Here is a 26,087-nt window from a genome sequence, read left to right as displayed (position 1 = left end):
ATGAAATCACTAATTATAGCTCATTCCTGAATATCTGTTATTTCTCATTTTGTTGGTTAACGTCTTGTGCCAAAGCCTTTACTATCTTTTCTTGAACTTGAAAATTGAGGAGAAGCCATTTCCTGTTTTTAAAGTGTTAAAAGCAGTGAATTGAACCTTGTCCTGTTACATCATTTCCTCAAAGAAGAGGGGGCTTGGCTTCTACAGGTGGCAGTGCTGTTGTTAAAGCGCTGGATTAGATTTTTGGCACAGGAAATATAGTTCAACCAAACTAAACACATAAAAAGATAACAACTTCTATGCTATAAAACATAATCCGGTTAGCCTTTAAAATGTTAATTCTCACTCAAGTACAATATTTACATTCTGAGCAATTTGAGAGTATAAACTGTGATGATTTAGATGTACAATAATTATGGTCATATATAATGCATGTGTCAGATTTTGTCAAAAATATAATTAATTGGGGAAGGCCTGGTGTTACTTTGCTCTAGATACTGTATATATATATATATACAGTATTATCCAGAGCAAAGAGCAAATAATATATAACGGTATAAATTCAACACCAGAAAGTGTAGGGAAAGGTGGCAGCGCTGCAGTCTGCCTGCAAAGATGTTGTAGCACAGATGTGTTTACAGTGTGTAAAGTAGACTTTGCAACGCAGCATTGTGGCAGAAGTTGGCAGCTCTTTTTTTTTATTTTCTTCATATTGTTTTACAGTAAATGTCCAACTTCCTTATAATTTCAGTAAATGCATAACCCAAATGGTTACATAACCTTTTGTGAATAATGCATGAACATATATGAGGTCTTCAGTATTTGTCAAGGTTATGCATTTACCATCCGGTCATCAGAAATGAAGGAAAGAATTCACCCTGGGGTGAATAATTTACATTGGATGGTCTGCTGCTTTGCTTATTCTGGGGAAAACAGCAAGTGAAGTGGAATGTGTGTGAGAGTGAGAAAATGAGGCAGAGGAATGTTGAAAGCCCCTGCAGTTTAAAAACATTTAGCATTGCTGTAGCAACCAAGTGAACTCTGCTAACAGAAGCTCCGCGTTGGGTTAAACTTCCTCAACTGTCAAATTCAGCCAATCTTTCAATGAAATCAGTTGCTACTCTGCGCGTCATAATGAGCGCACCATTTGAGCTACATAAGCCAAAGCAGGAAATGTTCCTCAGGATTTTGGAGGAGTGAAATGGAGTAAAATTAGTTACAAGTCAAGGGTCAGCCATGTCCAGGAAGTCTTTCTCAGGTGGCGGCCCCCCCCGGTACCAGCTACAGGTTGTGTCAGAACGGCGGATACAGGCGTACTGCCGAGCCTGCTCCCCATTTAGGCTGTTATCCAGCAACCAGTCGGTCCACAAGCACTCGTTTTCTCCTGTAGACGCACATGGGACTGTGTAGCAGGTGTTGATCTGTGGGTACAAGAGTTTTTGAGTCATCCGTTCACTCGCTCACAATTTGTTCTTGACGTTGGCCTTCTCTGTGAGTTGTGTTTTGGTGAAATTTGTAGGGAAACTGGAGCGTCTCTGTAGACACGTGGTGCTATGAACAACTGTGTATTGGAAAAAAGGATCACAACACACTTGAGAGTGTTTGTACTGAAATGGAAAGAAAGTTTGAGCCGGAGTGAGAGGTGAGAGAAAAATGCTATTTTTGCTCTCGGTTGCTTTTGTTTCTTGAGAAATCTCTTAGACAGATAGATGAGTGGGACAAGGAATACATATGTATGAATAGAGAACAAACCGTCCTTACTCACTCTGCATTCACAGCCCATCTGGTATCTGTAGTTGAGATTCTTCTTCTGTGACAGTGATAAGTTGTCCCAGGACTCCACTAGGTCGCACTGGCCAATAGAAATTCTCCCATCACTCCACATACTTCCTGTTTAGTGACATCACAACACTGCCATTGAAAATGTCATTGAGCACACAGCAAATTAATTCATGTTGCTGTATTAAAAAGCCTGCATTACTTATAACGTTAACTGCCATAAATATGGCAATCTTTACAATGTTTACAACAGCTGCTTTTTAAAAGAAATGTTCAGAAATACACATGCAGTTGCTTTCTTGACAAGAGTTACATGAGAAGATGTAAGCAAAACTCTTGACAAAGGGGGGAAAAGCTAGCCTTCTTCTTGGTTTTTGTATGGATTAAACCAATTATATATAGAATACGGTGTTAGCTTTGAAGATGCTGGCTTGTGGATTGTGTAACCTTAGCATAGCTATTTCCCCCTGTGTGCAGTCTTTATGCTAAGCATACAGACATTACAATCATATCAATCGCATCCAACTCTTGGCAGAAAAGCAAGTGAATAGACATATTTCCCAAAATGTTCAACTTTCTGTTTCCTACTATAAGTGCAATATAAAACCGTTACTGTACCTGAGAGCAAATACCCTGCTTTATTGTTGGAGTCCAGTTTGACTCCACACAGTGAGGAGAAGACTGGAGTGTACACATACTGGATGTCCTTGGCCTTGTCAAAACCTTTGAACATCTGTACTCAGAGCAAAAGGGGAAGGTATAAACTATATACATGGCAGAAATGTGATCAGGAATAATATTAAAAGGACTTGAACAACTTCCACATGTCTATACAATATAGTATACTGGTTCTGAACTCCTCGGTCTTCAAACAGATGTTAATTCACCTCCACAATGTAGAAATGACACTGGCTGTAATTAAAGAATGAATAAATGTTGGATATTTAGCAGTCACTACTGCTCAGTATTCATTAGTAACACCATCAAGTGGAGATTGAGATTGAACTAGACTGTTTCTGTGTGTTTGAATGTAGCCAACCAATCAGAATATTAGACAGCCAGTACCCACATACATTATACAGCTACTCACAGCAGACAAAAAAAACATAGTTTATGTCTGCACCAACAGCAGCTGTTACTGCTGTTCAGAGCTCTCACCTTGATCATTTTGATTTCGTATTGGATCATCTTCATGTAAGGTGAGGAGCTGTTGCTAGGCGACACAATCTTCTCTCCGGAGATCTTTGCCCTTATCACTGTCGGGAAACGGAATTAACAGAAATATAGGAGGATTTAAATCAATTGAAATGCCAAATAAATGCAGGAGGGAAGATAATAATGTGATTTACATGCCAGAGACAATGGAAAATGTCCTTAATTCTGCATATTTATGATCAATATGTGTTTCCTTTACTCTCGTTATCAGATAGACAAATAGCCTAGATTTCTTTCTTTCGAACCCCCTCCTCCCTCCTTTTCTGTCATTTTGCTTGTCACTCGTCTTTCTCTCCACACAGACAGTGGAGCAGTCCCTCTCAGTAGTGATACAGGATGTGCCCCTGCTCTCCTCTGGGAGGGAAATCAAAACCCTCATGGAATATCAAGTAGCTCTCTGCTAGCACATTCCCATTAACCGACTCCACACACACAAACACACATTTATGGATACAGTATTTACCACACACACTTTTACTCAGACCAAACTATGTCTGGCACAGAGGTGACTTAATCCCATACTGTAAATCAAGTACAAGGATAATTGGTCTGTGGTTCTCAACAGGAAGTTACAGTGAAGACGTGTAATTTTAAAACCTCTTTATAGAGACAAAACACTCATTACACTTTAAATGGTATTAAGTTTGCACGTTTTACTCACAAAGATCGCAACATGCAGTTCAAACTATGCCAAATCAAACAGACTTCATTGCTGCAGAACATACTTTTTTTTATCCATCAAACCCATAAGATCTGCATTTTTAGAAATGTCCATTACTCATTATGTTAACTGCCAAATTAATTTCACTGTCAAACATTTCCTTTAAACTAATAACACTGCTGTAGCTCCATCAATCAATTAAATTGACTATTATAGCCTTCTCCAAGGTCATCAAAAAGTCCCACAAAGTTTGAACATGGCAGACAGCTGCAGTAACTATTAACTGACATCATAAAAAGAACAGTGGCATTGCAGTACAACAATGCATCGTAGTAGTCGTCAAGGTCAAATACTTGTAACTGAGGTAGAGGTTATCTCCACGACGTATGTACTTATGTTCAGCTCCCTTCACGACTAGCGCGTCCACAATGAGAGCAGCACCTGGAAGCTACTGGTAGGATAACATTAACCAGCTCTGTTATGCTTACAGGTAACACTCCAACAGCTGCAGGCTAACTCGTGTTAGCCAAAACACAGTTTAGTCCTCAAGCTAAACACCTTTTCTCCTATAACTTAAGAATTGAAACCCACTGTTTGTAAATATGAACATTAAAGAATAATTCGCTGAGCAGCTAAACATTATAGCCCTACACTGAACTATTAGAAGATCACAATGTCATGTCTTTGGTCTTCAATTTAATGTTCTCATTTTAGGGAGTTTAGAAAACATTAGAAACATTAAAAAGACATTTGACTAGAAATGGTAAGCCTACTTTTGTCTTGTATCTATAAACACATTCTGCAACGGGACAAGATTTTGGCATCTGAAGTATTTTGTTTTGCATTTGTAGTCCATCTAGTATTAACCGATCACATGCAGGTTTTGGTTGAACACAGGCAAACAGTCTGTGTTGCGAGCAAAAGAGGCAGAACGCATCGGACAAAAAGTAATCTCGCAACCCAGCGTCTGACAATAGTTTAGCTTTTTAATTGTTTATAATTTGCTTGTACTGGTGACTTGTTAAAACAATCCAGTCGTACACGTTATCTGTCGACTCCAACTCCAGTCTGGCATCTCAAGTTGCTAATCGGATTGTAGACAATAAGCAGTCCACGAAAAAGGAAGTCTTGGCTCTGATATCCGCTCACTACATCAGAACCTCCGAAACACAGCCCTTCGTCTCAGAGCCTTATCCATCGCCAGACCGAGAGCTGATTTGTGTACCACTGTATGAAAACATAAAGTCATTGTTTCAGAAATCATTACAAATTTTGACAAACAGTAACTTAGGCTTAGCAATGACTGTTGATTACACTGTTGATTATGTGTATAATCAACTACCTATATATGTTAATGTACTTAACCCGGCGACAAATGCAAATCATGCAATAAATTGCCTATAATAACCATTACCTATATAACTATACAGCTTTGTAATTGCTATTCCACATTTTTTCTCACTAAAAGAGAGAAAACGGTTCCCTGCAGATGAACCAGAATGAGACGGAAAAAGAGAAGGGAAGAAACAGATAAGGGAAGCTAGTGACCTTTATATAATTATGAAAGAAAGAGCAAAGCTACAGTATAAGAGAGGGAGACAGAGTGTGACCCAGCACCCCTCTTTAGCATCACCCTCTCACAAAGCTACGCAAACCGTCCCCTTGTTTGTGCTTTCCGCCTCATCACGTAACAACACCACGGAGCTCAGTGTGTTCTGTGAAGTTGGTTCAGGGGGAAAATAAACTGTTTTCTTAGTTCTTAGTTGAACATGCGAGAAGATAGAAAGGTAGGCAGACAAACAAATGTACAGACAGAAAGTTAATGGGAACTTGTGTGAGCTGTTGTAGTTTAGTCAGAGTGCACTGCATCACCCACAGTGAGCAGCTGGTCCAAGGTTGGTACTTTATAGGAAATGTGAGAGAGCACAGAATGCTAGCTCATATAACTTTGTTGTACTTTAATTGTATAGTGCAAAACTGATTTAGAAGGGACACATTTCTCCTGACCTATTGCATCTAGTAAGTGCATAAATGCTCTATAATACCTAACAATACACTTAACAATGTCTGACCTCATAAGGACACACCTGCCTTGACCTAAAAACTGCATGCAAAGAATTAGAGCTCAGTTTGAAGAATGGGTAAAACATGTTCATTCATCTTCATCAATTTCAGTTGATATTCATCAAATATTGGTATAGTTGGAGCCATAAAGTATTGTGCATAAGTAGAATCTAAAGGTGCTTGTATAAACGTTGTCTCTGGTGGACAAACTCTGTAATGGATTCATTGTTTCTACCTCAAATACATCTTAAGCATGTTTACTTCCCTTCCCTGTTACTTCCCTAATACGATCTATAATCGGCCAAAGCTGCCAGTATACTCTCTAAGAACTGTTGGAATGGTCACATATTTTTGGATACCCCTCCCCCTGCATCTTTTCGACAACGGATTAGTGGGGGCTGTGTCCGACCTTTCTGTAACTTTCCGAATCTATTCACTCCCACTTCACATTGTGATTGGCCTGTGTGAAAGTAAGCAGGGCCTGAACATCACAAGAACTCGTTCTGTACGAACATAACATAGAAGTATTTTTACTTTCAGTTTAAGTTGACCTCATAAAGGGTATCTGAATAATTCCACTATTGATTAATTTGATTTGAATGTGTTGTTTTTACAGGCCAATGTCACATATTCTACACATCAGCATAACCCCCTCCTCAACTACAATTACACAACTGAATAAGGCTGCCATGCTAACTACACATAAATATTCTGTACCAATGATGACTATATATATGACATTTTATTGCCCTCTTTGTTCAGCTCTTTGATATGTACTTCCTTTGGCAAGAAGAAACATATCCGAAAGTAAATGGAGTGCTTTAGCAAATTAGCGGCCCCATTAAAATCTTTAGTGCAAAATAATGGGTCTATATTGTCTATTAATGGTAAGTAATACATCAGGGCATAACCGTGCCTAAGGATCAAATAATTGGCAGTCTGAGCATTGGCTGTGCATCAGTGCAACATGGAAGAGGACAGAAGTTGCTATTTCCAATTAACCAAGAATAGTACAGTCATTTTTCCATTACAGCAGTGGTTTTAGTTGGATCACCTTCCGGACATATTTGTTTTTGGGCAGTGATACATTGAAATTACATTTATTGTGGAAATTAAATGTAATAACTGAACAACAAAACTCATTTTATTCCAAGTTTGTTGTCTCTTCCTGAAATGATTCTCTTGGCCCAGATTCTCTGAAATGTTTACCCCCCACCTAGACAGCTTTGAACTGTGCAGGCTAAGTGACCCACTCAATTCAGCTGCTGCAGCTGTGTTATGAACAGGAATACGGACTCCTGCAGAGTGAAATTGGCTGTGCATCTGCCTCACAGCTACATAACCAAAGAGAAATATTGCAAACTTGTACCATGAGAACTGATGTAGTAAGTAACTTCACCCCCTCCCTGATGAATCGGAACCCTTGTCATGCTCACAAAGCTGGACTGTCAGTGGGCTTTCACACTGATATTGTTAGTATTCAGACCATTAGACCGAGCCTATAGACATGGAAATGAAGTGGGGAGAGAGAGGGAAAGAAAGAGAGAGAGATGGAGTAGGCTGTGTTGGCATGGCTTGGCCTCCGTCCAACTAACACACACACACACACACACACACACACACACACTCATGCACACAATCTCAAATACACAAACAGGGCCAGGAAATTGTCCAAAGTTTGTCCAGATGGGATATTACTCAGATGTACAGCTTTATTCAAAGGTCTCATCTGCTCTGACAGCACTGTCAGGTCAACTAAAGGCCACCACCAGCCTATGCTTAGAACACAACCAAGTCAGAGTAACAACAGATTACGCCAAATGAAAAGTTTTCTTCGACACGCTTAGTGTGAGTGAGGGATTTTCTTTATTTGGTATTCATGGCTCCAAAAAGTTGCATCCTACCTGAAAGAGACCAATGACTCTTGTATCCATTCAGAGGTGGACTCATGCATTCAAAACTAAACACAGACCCAAGCGTACCCCGAGGAAATGGGATCCGATTACAAAAGAACCTGTGGTTAATTGAACATTTGTGAAGTCCCGCCTCTTATAGTTACTGCTGCTATGCCTGTCAAGCTTTCCGCTCCTGCAGTTTACAATGATAATGGTGGGAGACTTAACTCTAGTAATGGTTCATGATATGCTGCTCGGCTTTTGAAGTAATGCTGGTAAGTTAGTTAGCCAAACATGATAATGTTGGCAGCTTACTTTAGAAGAGAAATGCAGTTTGATCCACTATTTGCACTTGTTCGCTCTTGTATCTTTGGTTTTGAAAGGATACAATACATAGTAACAACCTTCCAAACTCACAGGATACTTAGTATTACTACATCTCATTTCACACCGCTGTAACTTGTGTAGAAATCCAAAGCTCGAAGAGACCTACTGTAACTAGGTACAGTTGCTAAGCTCTAATTGGACAATTGGGGGAGGGGATTAGCTAATGTTCTGTTGGAATCCATTTTGTTTGAGTCCAGTGGTGCACATGGAAGAAGTTTGCCTCGAGGGCTTTCGACCACAAAGCGTTATTCTTGACCCAAACCATGAGCTTTTCCTAAATCCAACCAAGTCGGTTTGTTGCCTAAACAGAAATCCCTGAAGGCAAACATCTCCCATGTGGTTCAAAAGCCCAAAAGTTTATAAAAATGGACCCAGTGCTATACCAGCATAGACTGTGTAAATATCAGGCCTGTATGAAAACCTCAAATTGTTCAGTTGGAGAAAACTGAATCCTCTGTCTCACTCTTTGATGACACACTTCAGATATCAAACTCTGTCCTAAAAGCACTGCCCCAAATACCCTCAATGTGGTCCCATAACCCAGATCTAATTTGTCGTTATGGTGGTTTTGAAACAGGTCTCAGCTCCATTTCAGACTGAATATCATTTTGAGACACATTTTACTTTTAGAGAGCTGACCCTATCGAAACCTAAAGGGAGAAACAGACCAATTAGAAAAACAACACTAAAATACCGACAATTTCTTTGTCTACTTTCTCTTTCTCTCTGTGTCTCTCCTCTGCTGGAGTGTAACCTTTGACAGAACCACATACTCCAGCTTTCCACAGTCTCGAGCCAAGTACTCAAAGTCAGATCAGAGTGTTGGTTTTGGCCTGTGCTTAGACAAGAAGGATGATGGGGGGCGTCAGACAGAGAGACAGGCAGACAACCCAACAGACAGACAGACAGATAGAAAGTAGGCCGGGGGCCACTTTTTTCTAGGGTTTGTTTTTATGCAATAGCAAGAAAGAAAACTCAATTATTTAACAACAAAAACACAGGATGCCCTGTTGTCAAATAACAACAGGGCTGAAAGTGCATTCATCTTGATATGAAACAAAAAGAAAAGATAGCCATTCTATATAGTGCTTTAATAACTTCGATTGTCAATATGTTCTGCATAAAGCTAATCATTCACATGAATATCATTGAATGATAAATCAACGTTTCTTTTAATTAAATACCATAAAAAAAGCTCAGGCCTAAATCTCTATTGATTAGTTCTTGTCACATTCTATTTTTACTGTGAATTTGAATTTTTGTGGAAATCCAATCCAAAGTTGATCAATAAGTCAGTCAGTTATGAAGAAGGGTCCGTTAACATCCTGCACTCACTTTTGAGTTATCCCACCACCATTAAACGCAGGAGCTTTTATATTCTGAACTCTTATCTGAGTGAACAGATGCTAAACAAGTCTGCAGTTATTAACTCACCGATCTCAGCGCTGCAGAATAGATGCTGTGGGTGTGCTGGGTGGCAGCTACATCCCTCCACAACCTCCTCCATGCCTGCACCAAGCAAAAGGAGCACCCAGAGCCCCAGACACGCACTCCGCTCCACGCATGATGACTCTGGCTGAGCCCGAGCCAGAGCCCCAGACACGCACTCCGCTCCTGGGACTTGGTCATGATGACTCTGGCTGCCTGTGACCGCTCCACCACTCGACGAACGCTCGGCAAACCTCTTCTGATCCTCTTAAGTTCCACGGGAAAAGTAAATCAGGGCCGCAACGGGGGAAGGATACGACAGTAGAGTCGAAGTAGTGAGGCGAGCTGAAAGGCAGCTGTGGATAAAAATGTTTAAAGTTTAAAGTACACCTCTGAATTTAAGATGGAGCAAATAACTTGGATTGAAGGCTGCCACGGCTCTCTCTCTGTCTCTGTCTCTCCCTCTCTGTAGACAACACACAGAGAAACTTACAATAGTTGGATCCCCTCACACTCTGGTCGTGAATGCTGAGAGGGTCGCACACAGGGAGCCTCTTATGTACTCAACAATTTAGGGACAGCCTCCTCAAACGCAGGAGAGAAAAAAAGCTACCATCCTTTGCCTCTTGTACCCTCTTTTGATGTCCTCCCTCTTTTCCCATTGGCTGCCGTGTGTTAGTCATGAAAATGAAAATGATGGCCGATTAATGAGGTATTGTTGAAAAGGTTTGCAAAGCATTTTTTAAATTAGATTAGTGTTCTTCTTTTGCGATGCAGCTCGCGCGACCATCAGTGCAGCATCTGGTCCATGAAAGCAAACGATAATCATAACAATTACTTCTGGCTATTGTTCATGTGTATAGTACAAGTATTGCTGTACAGTTTAATGTCAACATCATTTTCTTTTTTTTATGTAATGCGCATGTCAGCATCTGCAGAAATGCATTTTAATGAAAAAATGCAGCTCTAACATTGTGAATGCTTGTTAATTTATGAATCTGTACCAAACATAGCAGAGGCATAGTATCAACGTTTAGAATGTTAATGTTCAGCAATGCAGAGATCTTTTATTTGCATCCGTTTCCTTGCTGGAACTTCTTATTTGTTCTACTGTGTTAATATGTGCACTTCAGGCAACATCCGTCTAGGTCATTTTGTGTCACTTTCTTTAAAGCTGCACAAACCAATATTTTTATATACACAATTGATCACTCGACAACTTGTAAAATGAAAGGTGTTACTCGTTGAGACAAACTCACAATTATCACCCGTAAACTATAAACATAAAGCAGAGCAAAGAGAAAAAAGAAAAGGTAGCAACATAGTGGAGCATTTAGTAATTAAAGGGACAGCGATTTCCCTCAGGACTATTTACAGTGTCCATAACCAGAAGTCCACATACATGCTAATTCTTCTCTGTCTGCTGGTTGTAGAAACTGTTGGCTAAACCGTTTTGTCATATGGTGATAATGATAATATTATATGATAATATGAGATCAATGTATGCTGTATAAACAGCTTGCTGTGTTGTCCCCAAGTGGTCAGTGCTAGACCATTTAAAGCCAACTTTCCTGCATAGATCTGGAAAAGGTGATAGGTGTTCTTAACAGCCACTTTTTTTTCACCACAGGGACTTCTCAGTGTGTTGACATGTTGATAGTCATTTTGTATTGTTCTGTATTATTCATCTTTTGATTATTCTATTGCTTTTCAGATTACGTCACCGAGTTTCCCAGTGGTGGTGAAGATCGGACACGCCCACTCTGGAATGGGAAAGGTAATGTTGAGTCATTTTAAATGCTATGCACATGAAAGATTTGAGTTACAAACTGAGTGTTTGTGATCAAATGATGATACAGGCATCCAGTGGTCTTGTCTTTGAAAGGAAGACACATTCACGTGGTAGTAAAGTGGAGAAAATGGCGGGATGTTGCACTAAAGCCCACCGTTTGCACTGTTGCATAATGTGAAAAATTGCCATCAAGGAGTGCTTTAAAATCCCTATATATATTATATATAGTTGAATGGTTTACACTAAGCACCATCACGTCTGGAACCACGTTGTTTCTACTGTGTAATGTGTTTGCTGACTTGCACTACCAGCTAAAGGACCAGTGTGTAAGATCTATCTCATACTGACGTTGCAGATTGCAACCATGACTGCAGCACATCCTTTTCTCTTCATTCTCCCTCAGTCCTTTTTCTCTCCTTCAATTGTGCTGATATTGATTGACAACTGTGTTAATATATTCTGGGTGAAATTCGAGTGAAGTGTGAAGCCTCTCTCCTTCCCTCCTCATCGATCCCCACACATCATTCCCCCTGGGCTGATCAATCTGATATGTGATTCCCCTCTGGCTCCGTCTAAGCGGGCCTCTCTTCCGTCTGTCCCTTTCTGCCCTCCTTTATCTTAACATCTCATCTTCTACACGCCTATATTGTGCTACAGATGTCGCTTTTATCTGTCCCGCTGATCTATTTTAAGAAAGACACATTTCTATAGGATACATACTGTACACAATAATTTCCACTTTGCTTTGAAAGTCGCGTCTCGCTTCTGTCCCAGTTATGGTGCAACAATACAATACTGTTGATGAGCTTATTACATCTAACATGTACATAGAAATGATCTCTGTACTAAAAAATAAGACATAAAGCCTAACCTACATTAAATATATGTGTTTCTTATGTGCTGTGTCTGTAGGTCAAAGTGGACAATGTGAGTGACTTCCAGGACATTGCGAGTGTGGTGGCCATCACTCAGACCTACTGCACCACAGAGCCATTCATAGACGCCAAGTACGACATCAGGGTCCAGAAAATTGGAGCTGACTACAAAGCATACATGTAAGTGTTGTTCTTATTTATTCCTTGGGTTCAAGAAAGTGTATTATTTGTTTCCATGTATGTACTGTACAATATGCACATTTTGAGTTTGTAATAGTGTTTTCTAGGTAGAACAAGGAAAGAGTGACATACGCTACATAAAATAGAGCGTAAACCTAGCAAAGTGAAATGTAAAGTCCTCATTTAACCCTTTAATGCATGAATGTGTCCCTATACACCATAAGGCTACTGAAAGATCTCATAAACTGGCACCTACCAAACTCTAATTGGTCATGACTTCTACTTCTAATTGCATGTTTAAAGCAGTATGGTCGAGGCAGTTGAGGTGACTATGTAAGGCTCCTTCATCAGTCCTCAATTCTCTGGCGACCTCTATTCATGAATTTATTTAATTATCTGACCCTTGTGCCATTCAGAGCTCATGTCGTCTGAGCCAGCTTTGTGTTTTCTAATGCTCCAAGTGTACTTAAACATTTTCTGATTATTAAATCACACAAAAGCTGATTCCACATCATCAGTACGCCTCTTCATTTCCAGTCACCAAAATAAAAAGAAATGCTGCCCAGCACTATACATGACCTCCGGGTGGTGTGCCATTACAATTTCTGAAAGTGAAGGTTAGTGCCTGTCATGATTCAACGCCCAATTTCCTCGTGTTTTCCAGGCGAACATCCATCTCCGGTAATTGGAAGAGCAACACCGGATCAGCCATGTTGGAACAAGTAGCCATGACTGACAAGTGAGCTCCGCATCAACATTAGTGACGCTCAGGCTGTCCTTGTGTCGCACATGTCACAGTTATTCACAATGTGCTCTGACAGCAGATTCATTGAGCTGAAACCACATCGGTAAACACACTGATGTTTGAAAATAGCAAAGAATGGATATATAAATACCAACCTGAACTATATAAAACAGTGACATTATTTTACTTTTGCATACTGTAATTTTGAGTTCAATTTGCTCATATTTGAACTCTCCAAACCTTACACTGCTACTAACACAAGCCCCAACAGAAATACAGAACAGACACTTTTGAATTATTTGGTGTATGAATACTGATGTGTCTGTACGTGCCGTGGTTGGAATGGGTTCAGTGTTCCATACAGCAGGTCCATGGAGCCCTTTACTCCCAATCCAGCAACACCTTTATGGCTTCATTCGGCCAGCCTCGAGCTAGAGAGCTTCTGTAACAGGTTTACTGTCGGGATTGGTGCCCTGAATAGCAACATTTGCTCTGACTTACAGTGTCAAATCAATCACGTCAATATGATTGAAAAAGTAGTGTGCTGTGTGCAAGAACAACAACATTTTTTTTTACTATGCAAGATGGTATAAAGCAGACAAACACCTGCAGCTGTTCTTATCCTCTAATAGCAACAGTTACTGTACATATATTAGTGGTACTCTATAGGTGTTTCTTTTTGTTGTTGTGCTGTAAACAGATTATGTTTGTCAACCTAATCAAACTTCTCTATGTGACAGATATAAGCAGTGGGTTGATATCTGCTCAGAAATCTTTGGAGGACTGGATATCTGTGCTGTCAAAGCCATCTGTGGCAAGGATGGTAATGACTACATAATTGAGGTGAGAAAAACACATAAAGAAGGGAGAGATGGATGGAAACAAAAAATAAATCATAAATAAATCAAACAGTTGACAAGGCTGTAAATAAAATAAATCTCATAATCAAATCTTATTTTGCAGCTGCCATGTTACCACTTTATGTATCGACTCCTGCCTTTAATTGAAAACATCCACCATGTTCAGCCTGAGCGAGTTTTATTAGAATACTAATAAGGTCTTTGAGTCTTAAATTTAGCACATCTGGCCTCATTTCCACTGCTAGGGCCTGAGATTATCTGGCTGGGAATAATATGATTGAATCTAATATGAATACGCAGTGAGTTTGATAACCAACATCTGGTGATATTTCCAGGGTAAGTATGGTTATCATCTATGGTCCACCTATCTCAGTATTTATTCTATTCAGCAACAATCTCCCCACTTGTCTTTCACTTTCCAGTAAATGTTCAGCATCTTGGTGTTTTGTAGTGTTTAGTCTTAAAGTCATGACCACAAAGGTTGTGAACTCATTATTGTTGGAGTGTGCTTTGCTGTAATGATACCTTTCCTAAAAGTCAAGTGGTTAAGTCACAGGTATGGAAAATTGCTACATACTCTGTGGAAGTTTACAGAAAATCTATGGTGTTATTAAGATTGGAGATATGTTACTGTACAGCGGGGAAAGCATTGACCCGCCGATTACAGGCAACAAAAAGCAAGACCCAAACGCACTGTGACACAGCCGGTCATGGGGGGGACAACCAGTGTAATGCCCAAAGTTGTAGCATGGAGCTGGTTTGCTGTGATTTTGACATGTTTAGGGGTCACATACACAGACTATTCAGTCTCAGGATCAGACCGAGATTCATGTTCGAGTTCAGGATCAGACAGAGGGGGTGGCTCTGGAAGTAAGAGCAGGTACTAATTTGGCCGCAGGATTGAGCTGTTGAAAGACCAATGTTTCTGCCAGCTCGGGGAGCAACTTGACAAGCCAGGGTTTGTAGGACACAAGATGGAGTGCTATAGAGAGAGCTGCTTCTTTGTGGTTGGCAGTAAGTACAGAGCCATTGAGTGGTGTGGCTCAACTCAGCCCCCGCATCCATGGAAAAAGCTGGGTCACTGCACATATGGATAAAGACAGTCAATAAACTCGCTCGCAGTTGGTCATGGGCTGGCAGTCAACACTTTGAAGTAGGCTGACTGATTGAAATATTCAGTAGTTTGGTTGCAAGTCGATTAGATAGATTAGATAGAAGTGGGAAAGATGTGAAAATTTCTGATGTCTGTGCCCTCTTTCTCCAGGTTGTGGGTTCATCTATGCAGCTGATTGGTGATCACCAGGCAGAGGACCGCCAGCTCATCTCAGAGGTGGTGCTGGCTAAGATGAGCCACGCTATGTCTACCAGGTCATCTAGTGCTTCCCGCTCACCCGCCCGCTCCCCTCAAGGCCAGAAGCCAACAACTGTGCAGCCCCAACAGGTAGGGAATGATGACTAAAACCCGTGTATTTATACAAATGAATATCTACAATGGCTCATGCTCATACATCATTTGCTTCAATTCTCCTTGGGAATATAAAGAGAGGCACGTTTAGAAACATAAGGGGTTCATATTTGCAGGAAAATCACTTTTAAGTTTACTGCTGATTCTTTAACAGAACCCACTTAACCATGTTGGCCTTTTCTCCCTCTCTCTCTTTGTTTTACATTCTTTCTGTCATTCTCCTGCCCAATCCCTTTCCTTCAGGGTGCTGCCCTGAAGGAAGGACAGTCAGATCCAAACAGGACCTCCGTCCAGCGCCCTCAACCTCAAGGTTGTCTGAACACTGTTCTCCATTGTAATACAAGTGCTGCCAGTGTAGGCCCAAAGCAAGTCTAGGAAACAGTCTCTGAATCAGTCATGGTACAGTTCACTCTCTTAAGAGGGCTTCAGAGATTTTTCTAAAATTAAGTATGCAGTATTTGAACAATTTCTCTGTCTAAATATGCACTGCCATGTGAAAAAAACTTAACGGGAAAAGTCTTCTTAACTACATAGAATTAGTTTTGCATGGAAATGGAAATGAGACTAAGATTTTGTATTAGTTTATCAGAGATGCTGGTAGGTGGATTTGGTTGCCTTTGACAGAGCCAGGCTAGCTGTTTCCACCTGTTCCCAGTCTTTGTGCTAAGCTAACTAGATCATGTGCTGTAGTTTCATATCTACTATACAGACATGAGAATGGTATCAATCGTTTCCTTTAATTCTTGGCAAGAAAAAGAACGTGTACCGAAAATGTTAAACTAACACATTTAGAGTAAGAGCAGTTAGCATTTGATCTGAAGGTAACATTGTCTAAGAAAAGAGAACGACCTCTGCTGTCTGTTTAAGTTAGGACTTGAAGTAACAGGCAAATGTATAGTGCAGTGCATTTAGCCAACCTGTTGACTTTAATTGCAGCCATAGCGTCTGTGTTAGTGTGGTGATGTGAGCTCAGGGAAGATGTGTTGAGACTAACTGTGGCAACTAAAAGCTGTGTTAACACGGTAAAACGGTAGATTAACAAAGCCATTATTACGATACTGTCAATGTGTGAATGTTTGCATGTTTGTTCATTATCTTGAATTCCTTTTGTTCTCATTTTGCATGAATGTGGATAAAGTTGGTGTTTCTATATGTGTGTGCTGGTTGTTTTAGGATAGCCAGTTTTTAAAAATATTTTACAGGAATTGTTAGTCAAGTGCAGTGGCCATTTAAAACATGCCTGTTCAGAACGGGCCGCATTCTTGGCCTGTGGTGTTGCTTCTTCCACCTTTCTCGAGATCCAGTCATGTGAAGTAACTTCACTCTCGACAGTACGGTTCCTTGGGACTTCGGCAATACAACACAGAGTCACACACTCAAGTTGCAGCTACTAACGGTCAGAAACACCTGTGAAATGCACTCTAGTTGATGGGAAAAACACCAGGGGCACTTTACCCAACTAAAAGGGCCCCTAACAGCTACACATTCATTAATTATGTTTACATATGAGAAATATTGAATTATGTCACTATTCTAACTCATTGTATATGTACCCTTACATACTTAGCATACATACACTTAGCAAGGTCATTTATAAATAGGCGTATCGGTTGCTTGCTTTGACATTACCACTGCAGGTATAAAGTAGAGCATGGAATTACTTAGTGAAGATTGTTTTGCTGGAGGTAATGTTAGTGTTTTAAGTTAGTATCATGGTTTACACCGGGGAAATACTGTCTTACTTACGGGGGGCGGAAACACAGCCAGATAGCAGCTTACTCACAGTCCCACCGGTGAAAATGCTGCGGTTCAATTCTGCTTCCAGTTGTCTGTCCGCTCGTTTCCTGCGGTTAATGATGACATGCTGAACTCAGTCTCCAGAGCCCTGAAGCCCCACCGCCGCTGCTGAACGCAGAGCTTTTCACTTGTTTATTACAAGTCTTGAAGTGTGAAGTAGATCAGCTGAGTGGTTCTCGACAGACAGACAGACAAAGATGTTTCTACATTTCAGCTGCGTTTCTGTCTCAGTGATTAATGTTTACCTTTTTGAATCCTTTTTTTATCTTTAAATTTAGTACATTGTTCTGGTGTGTACCATTTAAAGGTACAAACAAAGATCTTTCCTTCTGTCAAGCTACAAAGCCCTCTTACCAGGATCTGAACATTTTGTGAATAACTGCCGGGTGTTGTCTTTTGTTATAAATTAACTTTCATAACATTTTGTTCTAAGTGGCTTTATACTCTATACACAATGCATATTTTTCTTAAACCTTCTGACATGATTAATGAAGAGTTTCAAAGAAAATAAGCATCTTTTCATTCTTTGCATGTTCATTTTCTAATTTGTTTGGATCCAATTAACTGAATTACTGATATTTGATCTTCATACATGTGACTACCAATATTAGTCTGTTCTCCTCTGTCTCAATCTGATAAACGAACAGACACGCGCTAAAGGAGTTTGTTGACTAGTATAATGTGTCAACAAACTGTGTGTGTGATTTAGTAATTTAAGGTTTGTATCCAAGCAAATTGTTATTGTGTTGTTCTTTACAAATGAAATATGTTTGTACAAATGGAATTTTCTTTGGTTTTTATGTGTCGTGAGTCCCAAGCAACTATTGGGATGCTTTATGACAAACACTTAAAACGTAAGACTTGTAGCCATTTACTGGAGTGGCCTGACAGTAAAGACTCTCTGACAATGTCTGGGATGAATTTTCATAACGGTTTTGTAGTGATCATATCATTTATATAATGTAATACATGTCAAAATCTAAATATATGTAATAATAATTAACAACTCATAACACTAATTAATATACATTTTCCAAACTGTCTTAAAATAACCCTTTTATATTACATAGGTTTTAGCATATACTTTACACACCAAGCTATAACCCTGCTGCATATTTAAAATGAATTATCAGCCATTGGAAACTCATCCCTGCCCCGTCACGTCCTACTCAGCATGTGTAATCAATTGTTTCTTTTCTGCTGCATGATAGGTCGCTTTGCTGCATGTGTTTGAGTCACTGAGTTGTTTGATGCGAGTATGATTTTGTGGTTGTGTCATATCTCCTTTTGTTGTTTCCTTCATTCTCGTGTTTTCCTCTGAGGTTTTATAATTATTTTTTAAACCATACTCCCACCTAATGGTCGCATGAATTATTGTGCGGAAATGCACAAAAACACTTGGCACGATAGGCTCGTCACCACACCTTATCTTAACCGTGGATCTGCCGCCCCCTGCTGGTCATTGCAGTCCAAATATTCAGAGCCTGCTTTGCCCCAGTCTGCTCTTGACAGATGAGTTGGTCTGGGATTCTATGAATGCGAGAGGTTGTTATGTGAATGGGCATGTCTAGAACTCATTATCGGGATCATGTTCTGCTTTGGTCTGAAGTGAGTGTTGCAGGGCCTGGTTTCCTAACTGCTGCACTAAAACAACAGGTGCTCTAAAAAATAATGTTGCTCATTTGTTTATTTCCTTTACTTCTCCTTTTGCTTTTTTGCTTATTTGCTTGTCTTGCCATGTGTTATAAAGCCATTGAATCATAATCTAATGTAATTATATTTGAATATCTTAGGTGCACCAGGGAAATCACAAAGTGTGGAGTCATCATCAGAGTCAGCTAAGAGAGCTTCTGAACCGGTGCTAAAGCCCAGCCAGGTCCAAAAACCTGGTCCAGGTCCAGCTCAGACCTCTGAAGGGCCCCGTCCAGAGGGCCGCCTCAGTCACAAAGCCTCCAGTGCCGAGGCCTCCCCCCCCAATGATGAGAGCCCCATCCGTCGCAAAGTCTGGCCCCAGATTCCTGCTGCCACCCCAGCCAAAGCTCCACCATCATCCCCAGCAAAAGCAGCAGCAGCAGCTACCGCTCCAGGCTCTCCCCCAACCAAAGCAGCAGCAGCCGCAGCTCCAGTCTCAGCTACTCCCTCAGCCTCAGCTCCTACCACAGAGCAGCCCAAGCCCCAGCCTCAGGGCTCCCCAACCCCATCTCCTGGCAAACCAAAAGAGCTGCCCCCCAAACCCACACCACCTGCAAAGCCCATCCCTCCGCTACGCAGGAATTCAAAGCCGCAGCTCCAGCCAAAGCCGCAAACCCCTCCTCCTCTCAAAGCTTCACCTAAACCCCAGCCCGTGGCCCCTGCCCCAGCACCCACTCAGGCCTCAGATACCGCCTCCGCCCCAGCCCAGGTTCAGTCCCCAGCCAAAGCCAGCCAGTCCCCCCCTAATGTCCAGTCTCCAGCTAAGGCTCAGCCACAGGCCTCTCCTTCCCAAAGCCCTGAGCCTTTACCAGCTGAAGCTGCTGAGGCAGAGGCCCCTGAGGAAGAACAGCCAGGATCCCAGCAAAAGGCCCATCCTCTGCTGAAGTAAGAGCTGCACTATCGACACACTGTTCAGAATGCAAAGACGTGCATTTCAATGGGCCGTTCTTTGTGTTTAGGATACAGGAGTAAATGTCTGAATTCATTCTTCTTTAGAAAAATCGTCTGCAACATTAATTATCAATATCATTCTTGTTTTAATGGTGTATTTTAGTGTGTTGGTCAAAGTGGTAGTTGCTGAAATTATTAAATTAACACTTTATTTTAATCCTCCATATTTAGCATTTATAAGCAGTATATACATAATTAAAAATATAGTTATAAGGATATGTAGGGTCTTTGTTGTGTTTATTGATGTATTTGTCAGACCTTTAACTATTGCATGTTCATATACTGCATATGTTTGACACACAGGAGGGTTAAAGTACAATGTTAACATTGTGGAATGTTTTCAAAGATCATTGTACAAAATATTGTGTTTGTGACTTTTTGGCCCTCATATTTCCCTGTTTGTCTTCATCCTTACTCTTCCCTCCAACTCTGTCTCCCTATCCTTCCTTGCCTCCCTACTCGCCCACTTGCTCTCCCCTCTTTCTTTTTCCTTCCCCCTCCCCTCCCAGTAAGTCCCAGTCCCTGACCAATGCCTTCAACGCCTTCAGCGACTCCTCTTTCTTCCGCGGGGGCTCAAGCACCGGAGGTGACGGCCAAGACGAGGCGAAGGCCGAGACCATTCGCAACCTCCGAAAGTCCTTCGCCAGCATTTTCTCTGACTAGACTCAGCCCAACCGTAGTCAGCCCCTTATTGATACTGGACCCCCCCATCCCCCCCCCCTCCCGTCCCCCCCTCCATTTTACCATTGGCCAGTGATGACTTGATTGACATTACATGTGAACCAGTCTGAGATTAAACTTTGTGTGTTAACTGTACTGTATTCCCTCCGTCCCCGTCCTTCCTCTCCTCCCCCTGAGTCACAGTGAGGCCTCCTGGGTAGGATGTTCAGGGAATGAAGCTGTGCCAGACTAATTGAAGTGAAGGAGTTACGTCATTGATATAGACTAGAGTAGTTCAGAGTAGAATACAATACAATAGAATAGAATATCAAGATATTTATTTTTCCCAGAGCACACTTGAAGGAACTCTTTCTGGAGTATATAAAAGTAGAACATTCAAGACTTTAGATGGAATGTACATACAGTATATATATTTATATATATATATATATACAGTATATGAATACAGACATATATAAATATAAAGGGAGATAATCCAATGATAAAACAAAGTCCAGTAGCACTTTTCAATCCATCATTGTCAGTGACATAACTCTTTCATTCAGTGACTGGATTTATACATATTTTAAAAGGTTATTGGCTATTTGACATTCGATGGTTTCCCCCCATAGTAAATACATTTTTGGTCAGTAAGTGAAACTATGTGAGTGAAGAAAATGACTCCTGTAAATCCAGCTGTTGTGTCTCTGGTCCTTGGCTACGGACCACTGGGCTCATCATCGCTGCCCCTTTTTTGTCTACAAGCCTTGACGTTCATTGTCGTGGGAGGGAGTCGGACGTCTGTGTATGTTCATATGTGTTCAATTGTTATGCATGGCTCCTCCAAGTGATTTGTGTGACTTTTGGAGAAGAAGGGAGCTCTATCAGTGTTGAGTTTTGTACTCCGTTGCCTCTCTCTCTCTCTCTAGATGTTGTAGCCTTATTGTGAACATGTTTTCAATTCAGCTATGTGTTAGCTGTGCAGACCCGGGTCGATTACGTCTGGAAATTAATTTGTTTACATTGAGTGTTTGATTAAGTCGGGCAAGGATTGCAACAGTTGTAGTTTTAAGAGCATCGGGATCAGGCCAATTGTGCCCCGCACTGAATAAATCAATCCTAAATAGTAACTGAATGCATTTCAAAGAGTAAAAAGATTCATGTCTGTAGCTGTGACTGGTGATTTCTTGTTTCACCTCTGTGTAGATCTATCAACAGTATTGTAATTGGTTGATTATTCTCATGAAAAGACATTGAGACAGTAGTGCAATAACACCTCAACGTGACTGTTGAGCGCTGTCACCCTATTATAGATTATAGATATGAGCATACATACAGGACCTGTGTATCTGTTAAATACCTAACTCTTACATTCCCTTTAAGATTTCTTTCAGTCGCAACTGTCCAGGTTGCTTTAGCTGGGCTCCAGATTAATATGCCATATTAAACTGTTGGTTTCTGTGATTGATCCTGTTTGTGTTGTGAGACTGAACCTAAGGCAACCTGGAATGAACCCAACTGGCCATTTTCAGTTGAGCTGCTGTATTTTAGGTTCATATGTGTATGAAAAATAAATAGAAAATCTCCACACCACATCAACCTGTCTGCTTATACATTTCCAGTACTATGTTGCAAGTAAACTATAACATATTGTATTGTGTATGTACGTAAGTGTCATCTCAGGAGTTTATTTTTTGTAATATATTGATTGATTGATTTATTTTCTTGATGCTCCATATTTATGGTACAGTACGTATTGTTTGTTTTGCATTATGTTTTTATTTGTGGTGCAATACTGCTTTGCATGATCTGGTGACTGATTATGTTTTTTTCTGTACAGATAAAAGTTAATAAAGATGTGGGTCCATCATTCCACTTATTCACAAAGTAAAATGAATGCTGATGTCTGCACCTTTTGTTTGAGGCACAAAGTATTTTTCAAAGAGTCACATAGATTTCACACATTGAGATCAGTGTTACAAACTGGGGGCATGGAAAGATATGAGTACTTACCAACCAAGGAGGTTATAAGGAAAATATATTGTTCAGTTGCATCATGGGAAATGTAGGATTCACTGTTTTTGGAGCTTGACCCATTCTAGAAACAAAAAGTCAGGCTATGTCGGACTCTACTGCTTCAGTTTTGATGATTTCTTTCTGAATCTTTCTTTCACAAGTCCCCCAACTTAATGGACTAAATCACTTGAGTACCCAATTAATTTATGTAGCAAATACATGTAGCTGCTACTGATGCTAAAAACTATGTGTTGAGACTTATATCAAAGGTTTTGATATAAGTCTCAGACATTCTGTTATGCATAGCAGTGTGTCAACAGGATCAAAATAAATGTGGCATTATTGACCCAAATGCAGGATGGCTTTTAAAGTACATAGACATACAGTATATCCAAGGTCCCTGATTTACTTCAGTTTACTGACACCAGGTAAGTCTACAGCCTTGTAATGTCTGTGGAAACGTGTGAATCTGGTTGCTTGTGTGAGGCTATTTCCGCTTGTTGTTGCTGCTTGTAAAGCTCTCCGAGACAAACATATGGATTTACTCCCAATGAAGTCAGCAGATCTTTTATTTGACAACAACACTGGAAGATTTTAATTATTTATTGAGCAACATAGGGAGTTTACAGTGTGGGGTTATTGACAGCTCTGTGTTCTTGCTCAAGGACACATCAGCAGGGCAGATGGATGATGCCTTCAACCGGTTTCCTCCCACTTAAAAATGTTGCGTCATTTAGCAGCAATGTCACTGTCACAGTTTTGACTTACTCACCAGGTACCAACCCTTATATTTCATTGATATTACATAGGGGAAAAGGAGAGATCATACTTTCAGTTGAACACAACCATAAAATCATGCAATAATAACCTTTTATTGCAGATATTGTTTGACTGATCTATTTCTATTGTGATGATTCACCTCGGAGCTGACTTATATATATATATTTTAATGTTTGGATATTGGAGCATCATATGTAGTCTCAGTAGTGTCATGCTCTTTAATGGAGCGATAGGTTGAACTACCTGTGCTTAGCCAGCAGATGGCGCTATATACATGTGTAAATGTGCCATACGAGTTGCTTCAGCCAGGCCGTGTTTGCTCTCCCGCAGTCGTGTAATTGGGGCCCTCTGCTTTGACTGGGAGCACTGGGCCTAGGTGCTCCCAGTCACTGTAAAAGCTGCCATCTTACAACTCTCACAACTAATTAACTAATTAATTAATGATGATTGCTGTTGTTACTTTTGTTTTTTCTTTATTCACATCAAACTGTGCACACATGTCCATTGCCATACAGGCCTCTACTCAAAACTTCACACACATCAATGCACTTAGCATAGCACTTAAGTTTACATTCATGAGCAAGACAAATACAAGTATATGATATTCAATCAATAACACCCAGTTGTTCACCCAGCAGTTTACTATGCACATTAAATTAGTTTTCTCCGGACGGCATTGTGTTTTTTCTTTCTTACCTTTTTTCTCAAGTTTTTCTTTTGAAATTATTTCATGCCCAACCTTTTGATGTCACACTTTTGTCAGTCAAATGCTAAAGGAACGGGGTGTTTTCACCATGAGAAACATATTCACTGATCCTCTCACACAAATTCTTTATACGAAACAATGTTCAACAAAGACAGAGGAAACACGCTCTGCTCTCAGTTCTTGGTCCACGGGATGACCACGCAGATCTGTGGGAACATCTCCATCGCACTACTCATCGGGACGTGGACGTGGGCGGCCAACACACCAAAGCAAGCCTATACAAGCCACACCATGTTTGTCTCGGTCGTCATCCCAACCAACTGGGGCCACTGAGAGCAAGAGAGTATGAATGTTGGGAGGAAAGCCCAGTGCACTCAATTTAACATTATGTCATCCAGATTCAGTTCTTATATTAGCCAATAAATATGAGGAAGGGACGGAAATTTGCCATTTTCCTGGTGGTATGCACTATTGATGATTTTAAGTGGTTCATTTTTCCTGGCACAGCTTGCTCCCCTCCTCGGGCTTAAAAACATTTCGGTTCCACTTTTCCGTGTCATGACGGTTGTAGGAGAGTCTTGTAAAGATACACAAGCATGATGAACATGTTCAGATACCAGAGCTCCAGGCCCCTGGGACCCAACAGTATAAACAAACAGAAGTTATTGCTTGTTATTGTTTGCTGAGTTTTTTTTGTGGCATGAAAAATCTCAGGGGTGTAATTTAATTTTTTTTTTCTGCACAAATAAATTTTGCATGGGGGAGGACTGTTGTACATGTGAGAAAGAGCAAGAGCATGTGTGTGTGTGTGTGTGTGTGTGTGTGTGTGCGTGTGCGTGTGTGTGTGTGTCTGTGTGTGTGTGTGAATAAGCAAAGTGTTCCAGCTGTCTTAGTTCACAGTACAGAGTTATGATAGATCAAAGGCAGATGAAGTGAAGCTTAAGCAATATGAAAGTAGCATAATTATGTATGGTGTTGCTGCTTTGAAAACATAGTGATCACACAAAAACAAGGATTTGTTTTGTCTTTTGTGTTTTAATGCTTTAGGTTGAAAAGACACAGGAGTTAAACTTCACCCAAGCATCACTGACATATATATATGTTCACACACTTTATTTTATTAACGTTTTACACTGAATTATGCAACACAATCAGTCATTTGTTTTCAATTGTGGATAGATTGTCTGGGCTGAAAAGCAAATTCTGACGGATTAACATTCTAATCACAGGAGCAGACAAAAGGTCAGAGGCTGGTCAAGTGACACTGGCTAAAACAGGAACATTGATTTCTTCATTGGCTGAACTTTTTGGTTGCGGATATTATTCACCACGCTCCTCATGCTGCCTGTTGCAAGTCTGTGCATTCTACCGGAAGTTTAAAACCAAATCTAACCAGAATCTGTCAACCTATCAGCCAGCAGGGATCGCGTGACGCCACATCCTCATGTTGCAAGTTGAAATGAACCTCAAGTGACACTAGTGGGTTTAATGCTACACATTTCAATGTGTGATCTCACCTCATGTGAATGATAGTGTTACATTAAAACATCCAATACCCTTAGATAACTATATGTTACTTCAAGATAAGTGGGTTTAAAAAACTATGCAAACAACTATATGCAGCGTTTGTCCAATCGTCTCTTCACTATTACTGTTTTTCAGCAGGTGAATTCACTCATGCCAAATTAGTCCATATGTAAGCATGACTGTGATATCAAGATGCAAACATTAGTCCACTAATTTATTAAGGAGGGGGGGGGGGGCAATCTGATTCATACACAGGTAATGACGTTCTGTAATTTAATGAGTGAGTTGAGTTGCTTTCTAGCCGAGAATTAGCCAGGTTAGAGATGGTTGCATGTAAATATGAAGTTAGCTTCGCACAAAGCCTGAAAACTGTATATACAAAAAGAACTAGCGAGCCAAACTTGCACAACTTTAAGTTTATGTTGCTCCTGGCAAAGTTAATGCCATGGCTCAGACCTTTTAAACCTCTACTGACGTGTTTCTATTATTGTAGATTTGATTCTGGTTCAAACAAACAAGATACAACGCGTCAATTTGTCCGCTTTTGTTGGTGGATTCGCCCTCTTTGTGCACAGTGAAGTTAACCGGCTGCCGATTCCTTTGATGTTTTAT

The 26,087-nt window shown here is 40.5% G+C and overlaps 2 protein-coding genes across 2 annotated transcripts in view; one reads left to right on the top strand and one right to left on the bottom strand.

The window, feature by feature from the left end:
* Nucleotides 1–20,449, top strand: part of syn2b (synapsin IIb) — a 64,850-nt gene extending 44,401 nt beyond the window's left edge. Inside the window, 10 exon segments of the mRNA XM_034532800.1 lie at nt 11,144–11,206; nt 12,134–12,276; nt 12,941–13,015; nt 13,762–13,864; nt 15,146–15,322; nt 15,590–15,656; nt 18,937–19,054; nt 19,056–19,153; nt 19,156–19,720; nt 20,296–20,449. Of these exon segments, the coding sequence (XP_034388691.1) occupies nt 11,144–11,206; nt 12,134–12,276; nt 12,941–13,015; nt 13,762–13,864; nt 15,146–15,322; nt 15,590–15,656; nt 18,937–19,054; nt 19,056–19,153; nt 19,156–19,720; nt 20,296–20,449 (1,563 nt within the window).
* LOC117730809 (metalloproteinase inhibitor 4-like) lies at nt 1,224–10,113 on the bottom strand (the record flags this gene model as incomplete). The annotated part of the gene is given in 8 exon segments (XM_034532801.1): nt 1,224–1,421; nt 1,766–1,890; nt 2,398–2,512; nt 2,938–3,035; nt 9,436–9,612; nt 9,680–9,707; nt 9,996–10,025; nt 10,027–10,113. Coding segments are annotated over 8 exon segments (858 nt in total), but the record flags the coding sequence as incomplete, so codon positions are not given.
* Nucleotides 20,450–26,087: the final 5,638 nt, after the last annotated feature.

This window comes from Cyclopterus lumpus, chromosome 5 (assembly GCF_009769545.1).
Source record: "Cyclopterus lumpus isolate fCycLum1 chromosome 5, fCycLum1.pri, whole genome shotgun sequence".
Classification (NCBI taxonomy): domain Eukaryota; kingdom Metazoa; phylum Chordata; class Actinopteri; order Perciformes; family Cyclopteridae; genus Cyclopterus; species Cyclopterus lumpus.
The sequence above is the reverse complement of the archived record's forward strand: the minus strand, read 5'-3'. Positions and strand labels throughout refer to the sequence as shown.